The 10,771-nt window shown below is 44.9% G+C and overlaps 1 protein-coding gene across 1 annotated transcript in view; it reads right to left on the minus strand.

Annotated features, from left to right (window-relative positions):
* Positions 1-8,971: 8,971 nt before the first annotated feature.
* Positions 8,972-10,771, minus strand: part of tex11 (testis expressed 11) — a 304,551-nt gene continuing 302,751 nt past the window's right edge. Inside the window, 1 exon segment of the mRNA XM_038775694.1 lies at positions 8,972-9,564. Coding sequence (XP_038631622.1) covers positions 9,493-9,564 — 72 coding nt within the window. The 3' untranslated portion in view covers positions 8,972-9,492.

The following is a 10,771-nucleotide window of genomic DNA, read 5'->3' on the forward strand; positions in this document are numbered from 1 at the left end:
CAGCGACAGTGATAGCGACTGCAATGATGACAGCCACAGCACACCACATAACGACTATCCCCCTGTACCAGGCCCCACTCCCAGCGATTCAGAGCATGATTCCAGTGACCCCTTCGAGATAACTTACATAAAAGCCCCTGACCCAGACCCACTGCCCGACGATTACGGATTGAACCCCAACAGTTCCAAACTCGACACACGATTCTGGCACCGAGACAATTCGTTCAGGATCATCCGGAACGATGAGAATGACCCCAATTCGCCCCATGCAGCTTTGGCAAAGTTACTCCAGTCGAGAATATGGCAGCCGGGAGAAGATGATGACAGAGAGTCTGACTCCCACCAAACGAACCCCTTTGCGACTTTGTTCGCTACTGAGAAGTGAGGGGTCCAGATGATGGTAAGAAAGAACCGATGGAGAGATACGGTGTCCTTTCTGATGGAACCTGCACCATGTTTGTTTGTTAGTGTTACTGTTAAGTGTTGATTGTGAAAATTGCATGTTTTCACGGCCCCACGCCACCACTCCTTTAACACCCCCTGGCAGTTAATGGACCAAGTTTGTCCACGGACAACCGACTAGTTTGTCCACAGAAACCTTTCAGAAGTTAATAGTTTGCCCAGACACCATTTCATAACTGCTCTTCTGCTTCGAGAGAGAAGAGGCATAACTGCAAACCCCACGACGACCACATTCGTACCCGTTCTTGCCGGTTGTTCAGGCAGTGGAGAAACAGCACTGATCCCCGTCCTGCCTGAGGACCCCCCACCCCTCCCGGTCAGCTACGCTCGGGTAGAGCACATACGGCACTGATCACCATCCTACCCGGGGATTCCATGCATTTCTTACCCGCACCCCATATTGGCACTTCCAGTTCGAAAATTTTTCGTTTCTTTCATGGCGACCCTTAGGTTGCTCTCCATATGCTATTTACATCCTCAAACATTGCGATGGTAAATCGCACAAGCTGCGAGACGGCTCGCACTGTCAGTATTTTTCTAGGATGTCTTGTCCAGCAATTCGGTTTTAAAAAAAATGAGGGAGTCACAGATGGTGACCAATTATAAAGGGTAATTGGCAATAAAGGACAGACAAACACACAAGATCTTAAGCAAGATAATAACAGGTATTATGCTTGTGTTCACAGGATTCCGGAAACTCAGGAAGCTACAAGAAGAAAGAAGAAAGAAAGATGAAGACGACCTCCATCTTTTTCAAATGGTTCTTTTTTTTTTAATTTTCATATTTTATATTGAACAAATAACAAATTATTATTAGAGAGAGAGAAAAAAAAAACACAAAAATTAACATGTATATTTACAGGTAAGCATCTTCGTAATAACAACTGTGGCTTTAGCCGGCTTACATACTTTACATTCCCCAATATGGCCGAGGCACATGTTTATAGGCATTTATTTAAGGTTTGGTTTTGGGCCCTAGCTAGCCATCAAACCCCCATAACGAACCCGTAGCCCCCCCCCCCCCCCCCGGCTACCTTCCCCCGATTCTCGTCCATTTTCCCCTGATTCCTGGCCACCCGACTATTATTCCTCTTGTACGTTGGCCACAAACAGGTCCCGGAACAATTGCATGAATGGTTCCCACGTTCTGTGGACGCCGTCATCCGACCCTCGGATGGCGAATTTGATTTTCTCCATTTGGAGAGATTCCGAGAGGTCGGACAGCCAGTCTGCAGCTCTGGGCGTTGCTGCTGACCGCCAGCCAAACAGGATTCTACGGCGGGAGATCAGGGAGGCAAAGGCAAAGGCGTCCGCCCTCCTCCCCAGGAATAGATCTGGCTGGTCTGAAACCCCGAAGACCGCCACTATCGGGCTTGGCTCCACCCTCACCCTCACCACTTTGGACATAGCCTCGAAGAAGGCTGTCCAGTACTCCACAAGTCTGGGGCAAGACCAGAACATGTGGGCGTGGTTGGCCGGGCCTCTTTGGCACCGTTCACATCTGTCCTCCACCTCCGGGAAGAACCTACTCATACGGTTTCTTGTTAAGTGGCCTCTATGTACCACTTTTAGTTGCGTCAGGCTGGGCCTTGCCCACGTGGAGGTGGAGTTGACCCTATGCAGTGCTTCACTCCAGAGTCCCCACCCTATCTCAATCCCCAGGTCATCCTCCCATTTCATTCTTGTTGCGTCCAGTACGGTGTCGTCCCTTTCTACCAGTCGGTCATACATGTCGCTACAGTTCCCTTTCTCTAGGATACTTGCGTCCAGTAGGTCTTCCAGTAGTGTCTGTCGTGGCGGTTGTGGGTACGTCCTTGTCTCCTTTCGTAGGAAGTTTCTGAGCTGCAGGTACCGTAGTTTGTTCCACCCAGCTAGCCGAAATTTCTCTGTCAGTTCGTCCAGTGTTGCGATCCTGTCGTCCATGTATAGGTCCCTGACTGTCAGTGTCCCCCCATCCTGCCTCCACCTTTTGAAGGTGGCATCAGTCAGTGCTGGTGTGAACCTATGGTTGTTGCAGATGGGAGCCTTGTCCGACATTTTGGTCAGGCCAAATTGCTGCCGCAGTTGGTTCCAGGATTGGAGGGTGGCTGTCACCACTTGGCTGCTGGAGTGTTTTTTGGGTGGGGATGGGAGTGCTGCGGTGGCGAGGGCCCGGAGGGAGGTCCCCATGCAGGAGGCCTCCTCCACACGCACCCACTCGGCTTCTGGCTCCTGGATCCATCCCCTTACTCGCTCGGCTGTTGCCGCCCAGTGGTAGAATTGTAGATTCGGGAGGGCTAGCCCCCCCCTGGATTTTGTTTTTTGTAGGACCTTCTTTGGGATCCTAGCATTTTTACCCCCCCCATACGAACGCCATGATAAGTTTGTCCAGCACTTTGAAAAAGGCCTTGGGGATGTAGATCGGAATGGATCTAAACAGGAAGAGGAACCTGGACAGTACGTTCATTTTGATCGTCTGGACTCTCCCCGCGAGGGAGAGTGGGAGTGTATTCCATCTTTGCAGGTCCTTTTTTACTTCCTCCGTCAGGCTGGTGAGGTTCCATTTGTGGATCCCTTTCCAATCATGGGCTATTTGGATCCCCAGGTAGCGGAATTTGTGTCGGGCTTGTTTGAACGGCAGCCCCTTTAGTGCTGCCCCCCCGCACTTGCGGGTGTACTGGGAAGATCTCGCTTTTGCTCATGTTGAGTTTGTAGCCCGAGAAGGCTCCAAACTCTTTCAGGAGCGTGATGATTCCGTCCATGCTGCTTTGTGGGTCCGAGATGTAGAGGAGCAGATCATCTGCATAGAGTGAGACTCTGTGCTCTCTGCCTCCCCTTCGGATCCCCCTCCAATTTTTTGCTGCCCTGAGCACGATTGCTAGCGGTTCGATTGCTAGTGCGAACAGCAGCGGGGACAGTGGGCATCCTTGTCTGGTGCCCCTGTGCAGCTGGAAGTATTGGGAGTTGGTATTGTTGGTCCGTACACTCGCCATGGGAGCGTTGTATAGGAGCTTTACCCAAGCGGTGAACCCTGTTCCAAGCCCGAACCACTCCAGTACCTCTATGAGGTATTTCCATTCGACTCTGTCGAAGGCCTTTTCTGCGTCCAGGGAGACGATCACCTCTTGTGTTCTCTCCCCGGAGGGGGTCATTATCACGTTCAGCAGGCACCTGATGTTCGAGGTAAGCTGTCTACCTTTGACGAATATGTCGAGGAACCAACAGGGAAACATGCTATCCAAGATCTGATATTAGGTAATGTGAAAATATCAGTTAATAATCTTGTGCAGAGTGCTTCAGGGAACAAATGACCAAAGCATGATAGAATTCTTCAATAGGTTGGCAAATGAAAAGGTCTGATCTGAAACCAGCGTCGTAAATCTAAACAAAGGAAACTACCAAGGTATGAGGCATGAGTTGGCTAAGATAGATTGGGGAACCTCATTAAAGGCATGAGGGGGATAGGCATTGGTCAATAATTAAGGAATTAATGTATGCATTGTAACAGTTTCACATTCCTTCCTGGTGCAAAAATACAAGAAAAGCAGCTCAACCATGGCTTACAAAAGAAATTAAGGACAGTTGTAGATCCAAAGAGGAGTTTATAAAGTTGCTGGAAAAAGTAACAAGCCTGAGGTTTGGGAGCAGTTCAAAATTCAGCAAAGGAGGACAAAGAGATTAAGAGGGGAACATAGTATAGGATCATAGAATTTAAGTGCAGAAGGAGGCCATTCGGCCCATCAAGTCTGCACCGGTCCTTGGGAAGACCATCAACTCAAGCCCACAACTCCACCCCACCCACATAACCCAGTAACCTCACCTAACCTTCCTGAACATCTTCAGGATTTTTGGGAGGAAACCGCAGCCCCGGAGGAAACACACGCAGACATGGGGAGAACGTGCAGACTCCGCACAGACAGTCACCCAAGCCAGGAATCAACCTGGGACCCTGGAGCTGAGAAGCAACTGTGCTAACCGCTGTGCAGCCGTGCCACCCATGAGAGTAAACTTGCAAGTTTAAACTTGCATTTTTTGTTTTGTTTTTTTTAAATAAATTAGATTACCCAATTATTTTTCCAATTAAGGGGCAATTTAGTGTGGCCAATCCACCTACTCTGCACATTTTTGGGTTGTGGGGGAAAAACCCACGCAGACATGGGAAGAATGTGCAAACTCCACACGGACAGTGACCCAGAGCCGGGATCGAACCTGGGACCTCAGCGCCGTGAGGCAGCTGTGCTAACCACTAGGCCACCGTGCTGCCCTAAGTTTAAACTTGCATGAGGGTGGAGTGTAAAAGCTTTAACAAGGACATAAAAGAAAAAGATTAATGAAAACCAATGTAGGTGCCTTACAGTCTGAAACAGGAGAATTTATAATAGAGAACAAGGAAATAGCAGGGTAATTAAACATCTCCCTTAGTTCTATCCTCACGGAGGAAGACACAAATAACCCTAGAAATGCTGAGGAATCAAGGGTCTACTGAGAAGGAGGAATTGAAGAAAATTAGTATTACTAGACACATAGTGTTGGAGAAATTAATGAGACTAAGCCCAGGGCCTGATAATCTACATCCCAGGGTACTAAAGGAGATGGCATTGAAATATTGGATGCATTGGTTGTCATCTTCCAAAATTCTGTAGATTCTGGAACAGTCTCAGCAGATTAGAGAGTGGCAAATGTACCACCACTATTTATAAAAATAGGAGGGAGAAAACAGGGAACTACAGACTGGTTGCCCAACATCAGTGGTTGGGAAAATGTCAGGCACTATTTATAGAGGATGCGATAAATGGACACTTAGAAAATATTAACTGGATTCGACAAAGTCAACATGGATTTATGAAAGAGAAAACATGCTTGACAAAGCATCTGGAGTTTTTGAGGATGTATCTTGAGGATGAACAGAAAAGAGTGAACCAGTGGATGTGGTGTAATTGGATTTCCAGAAAGCTTTTGATCAAGTTCCACGTAAGAGGCTAGTATGCAAACAAAGCACACGGGATTCCGGGTGATATATTGTGAATCAGTTAAGACAGCAAACAGAGTAGGATTAAATGGGTCTTTTTCAAAATAACAGGCAGTGACTAGTGGGGTCCCACAGAGCTCACTGCTTGGGCCCCATCTATTTGGATGTTTTGGATGAAGAACACAAAAATAAAATTTCCAACTTTGCTAACACAAAATTTGGGTGGGAATGTGAGTGGTGAGCAGGATGTAAAGAGGTTTCAAGGTGATTTAGATAGGTTGAGTGGCAAATACATGGCAAATGCAATATAATATAAATAAATGTGATGTTATCTAGTTCAGATGCGGAAACAGAATTGCAGAGTATTATTTAAATGATGACAGATTGAAAAATATTGACAGACAAAATGACCTAGATGTCCTGGTACAGCAACTACTTTAAGCAAACATGCAAGTACAGCAAAGCAGTTTGGAAAGCAAATGGTATGTTGGCTTTTACTCAAGAGGAGTTAAGAGTACAGGAGAAAGGATGTCTTACTCCAGCTATACAGGATCTTGGTGAGACCACACCCGATGGATATACCTTCCATAGAGGGTGTGTGGAAGATTCACCAGACTGATTCCTGAGATGGTAGGATTGCAGTACGAGGAGAGATTGGGTTGACTGGGCCTGTATTCACTGGAATTTAGAAAAATAAGAAGGGATCTAATTGAACCGTATAAAATTCTGACAGGGCTAGACAGACTGGATGCAGGGGTGTTGTTTCCTCTGGCAGAGGGTGTCTAGCAAAAGGATCAGAGTCTCAGGATATGGGGTAGGCCATTTGGACTGAGATGGGGAGAAATTTCTTCCCTCAATGGTGGTGAACCTTTGCGGGGCAGCACAAGTGAATAGCACTGCGGCTTCACAGCGCCAGTGTCCCAGGCTCGATTCCCCGCCGGTTCCAAAAACGTGCAGGTTAGGTGGATTGGCCATGATAAATGCCCTTAGTGACCAAAAAGGTTAGGAGGGGTTATTGGGTTACGGGAATAGGGTGGAAGTGAGGGCTTAAGAGGGTCGCTGCAGACTTGATGAGCCGAATGGCCTTCTTCTACACTGTATGTTCTATGAACCTGTGGAAATCTCTTCCACAGAAAGCTGTGGAGGCCAAGTCACTGAATTTATTTATGGAGGAAATAGATTTCTGAACTCTAAAGCTGTCAAGAGCTATGGGAAGAGCGTGGGAGTATGGTGCTGAGATAAAAGTTCAGCCAATATCATATTGAATGGCAGAGTAGGCTCGAAGGGCCGAATGGTCTAACCCTGCTCCTATTTTCTATGTTTCTAATAGCATTGTGCATGTACCTAAACCAGACAGACTGCAGCAGTTCAAGAAGGAAGCTCACTATCACCTTCTCATGGGCAGTAAGGAATGTGCAACAAAATGCTGGCCTTGCCAATGACCACTTGCATCCCATGAAAGAATTTTAAAAACTATAACTGAATGATTATATCAAGCACAAAGTGGATGCTGCAAATGTATCTGAGCTTATTGGTTTCAATATGATATAAACTGAAGCCACAAAATTGGGGAACATACCTTCTTGTGACAGCAGAATGAAGTGACTGCAACCTGATTAATAATGAAACTACCAAGGATTTGCATGTCTGTAATACCATTGCAAGCTTACCCCTAAGTTATTCCAAAATTTTCCAGAAAAGCCAAAGTTATTGGGCTGGATTTTCTATTATTGAGACTATGTCCCCACACCGGCATAAAACGGTGAAATTCCTGCAAAAAATGTAAACAAATTCATTGCTCTGCAGGGGCGAGAAGGGACCCGGAGTGAATCGCGCAGCTTTTGCTGCAGATACGGGCCCCTGCACTTCCGGGTCAGAGGCTGCGCATGCGCATGGTGGCGGCCTCCAGCGGCCGCGCCGTGCTCCATGGCGGACTCGGACTGCAGAGCCAGACCAAAGAAAGAGAACCCCTGATCGGCCCGTGTCGCGTCTTTTCGTCCGACGTCACTTTGTCCAACGACACTTCGTCCACGTCTTTTGGTCCAACGTCTTTTTGTCCGCCCGTCTATTGGTCCAACGTCACTTCGTCCAATTATCCAATTACAAATTAACTCCGTATAAAACCATTTAATTGATAAAATGCAAGTACAATACAGCAAAATGCAAGTACAATACAGCAAGTGAATTTAATTGCTAAAATGCAAGTAATTGATAAAATGCAAGTAAAATGCAAGTTGAAAAATGCAGTTAAAAAGTTAAAAAATCTAAAAATGCAGTTAAAAAATCTAAAAGTTTACTAATTACTTAAAATTCCCGAAATTACTTAAAATTGATGTAAATTGTAAATTCCCGAAATTCCCTAAAAGTTAGATTTCCAGAACTGTACCCGAGAGAGAATAATGGGGAGAGGACAAGATGATTTGATATTCTACAATTCCGACAGACATAGATATAAGTGGGAGTCTAATTGGCTTTAGACAATGAGTGCAGTTCTGAAAGAAGCAGATTTAAACTCGATTTTCGTCGAGTGATTAAAACCTCTGGTTGGCAGTGGGTTCTGACATTACAGGTCTGAAATGATCAAATATTCCATCAGATACAATGGCTCTCATCACGCTGGAGCATACATGGGTGAATATCCTGCAGCTTATCTTAATAATGTCTGGAGATCAAGCAGCACAAATGCAGAACTCAACCTCAAGAGGCGAAATAGGTGGAGAGGATCCTTGAGCAGTAACATTGAAAAACTAAATTAAACTATTTGTAATTGGATAATTGGACGAAGTGACGTTGGACCAAAAGACGGGCGGACAAAAAGACGTTGGACCAAAAGACGTGGACGAAGTGTCGTTGGACGAAATGACGTTGGACGAAAAGACATAGCACCGATCGGCCGTGGGCCCAAGCCTCAACCCCTGCACATTAAATCCCCAGCCACCTACAAGGCCCCTTAAAAAGGCCCCCCCTGGTCTCCGATCCGCCCACCCCCGACCAGGGCGGCCGGTGTGGGGACATAGTCTCCATAATAGAAAATCCAGCCCAATAACTTTTGGCTTTTCTGGAAAATTTTGGAATAACTTAGGGGTAAGCTTGCAATGGTATTACAGACATGCAAATCCTTGGTAGTTTCATTATTAATCAGGTAGCAGTCACTTCATTCACCGAGTCCGCAGCCGCCATGCGAGCATCCCTACCGGCAATAGGTGATTAGTTCCATGCCATTGGGAACTCGGCCGGTCGGGAGTGGAGGATTGCTGAGCGGGCTTCTGGCAATGGCCCCCCCGGTGGCACGGTATACTCTCCGGTGACGCCGATTTTCGGTGCCCGGAGAATCGATGAACGGCGCCAGGCCTGATTATGGCATCAAACTGTATTCTCCGTCCCGGCGCTACCTGCAATTTCGGCGTTGGGCTGTGGAGAATCCAGCCCATTGTTTCAAATTTCCTATTGTTCTGAATCTTCCTCCAAATTTAGGAGATCTTGGGATGTTTGGTTTGTCATGTTGCTTTAACAGATACACTTATTAACACAACTTACAGTCCTTCAATGGAAAGTCTGGTTTATTTTAAATATTTGCATCTGTTACATAAAGTCATCTATATATAACATTCATCGCATACCATGACAGTCAGGCAATAAACACTCACCAAAGAAATCAGTCTGAAGCCAAAGCTTTGTTTCTTAATAAATTTCATATTCCTAAACATTTTCGTAACACATGCCTGGGACCGAAGAGTATCCTTACGTATTTTCCACTAAAATGCAGAAAATGGCAAGCTATTTTTAAAATACCATCTCTTGTATAGTAATTTTTTTTGTGAATATAACCTTACAGACAATTTGTATAAATTCTGAGGAATGACAGATGAACTAGAGTTAACTCAATGTTTCTTATCGGAAATTATCTTAATTGGACTTAACAGTTTGCAACCGCTATGAAATTAATATCAACTTGGTCAAAAGAAAAATGAAAAACACTCAAAATGAGTAAATTGAATTCAGATAGTTCACTTTTGTAAAGAATTTATACCCCCACATTCCTGATGCATTCTATACCCACTGAATGGAAATGGGACGCTTTCCTACTCTTCAATAGGGAGTACCTTCTTTTCTCTATCCATTCTGTCCAAAATTTCAGTATAGAGACCCATCATCTGTCAAAACACAATTCAAAATGTGTGTAACTTACAAGTTTTCATCTTCATTACATTCCATTCACCATGTGTAAGATAATCATTCTATTGTTCTTTTACTTGGAAAACCCTGGTGGGAACATTGGAAGTTAAGTGTAAATTGTGCAAAAACACAATAAGTATGCACCCAATAAAAAATAAGATGGAGCCATCACGTGATAGCTTCCCAGCTATGGTTACTCATATCCAAAATCCCAGATTGCTGCAACGAATAGGAAAGCATGAATCGACACTGGATCACAAGATCACATTCCTTGCCAAATCAGTATCCAAGTCATCCCCCAAGTGAACGTAACACACAGGACTTTATAAATCTACAAATCGCAAAATATCCCAATATTGGCAATTCCTTTAACTGGATTAGGTGCTATTTTGAGTGAGCTAGTGTGTCAAATTCTGAAACAAAATCAATAGGTAATCAAAACTGAGCAAAATGTTATCCTTTAAAACAGAATATGTGAGCAATGGTTGCTTGTCTCATGAGTAGGGAAAACATCAATCTTGTGGGGAATGAAACTTGAACTAACCTAGAAAGTCACTGCTGCAGGTAATGCAATTCCTCAAGGAACAAATAAACAAGATCAACACTCTCTTTATTTTGATTCCTTTTTGATAAGTATGCTGTTATTTAGTGGTTTAGGCCCATTAAGATCAAAGGAGGGAATTGGCCTTGTTGAGCCAATTGAGTTGCTAACTGCCGGGCAAAAATCAGAAGTCTACTGATTTATTCCTCAGGCAGTTGTACCTGCATTGGCTGAATCAACAAACTGTTAATTAAATCCTAAGCAGTACTTTGACAAAATGGAACTCGTCTGTACCAAGGTAATTCCCAATAGTTATTATTCTCTCTTAGAAAACAAACGTGCTATTAAAAGATTTACATCTGTTCACATGGGGAAAAAAGATTAAAAGTGCTATTATTGTCAGATAGACTGACATGTACCTAGCAGAAGCTAAAATACTTCCTCTTACCCCCTCTTGAACCATGAACCGCCACCACCAAACATCAATCCATCCTTCCAGAATTGTCACTGACCTCATTTCCTCAGAGCTCTACCCTCCAGTTTCCAACTTCATAATGTTCCAACTCCAAATAGCCTGCTTCTACCTCCTTCCAAGATATACAAACCAGACTTCCCTGGGTAGGCCTATTGTTTCAGCTTGTTCC

Source organism: Scyliorhinus canicula, chromosome 17 (assembly GCF_902713615.1).
Source record: "Scyliorhinus canicula chromosome 17, sScyCan1.1, whole genome shotgun sequence".
Taxonomy (NCBI): Eukaryota; Metazoa; Chordata; class Chondrichthyes; order Carcharhiniformes; family Scyliorhinidae; genus Scyliorhinus; species Scyliorhinus canicula.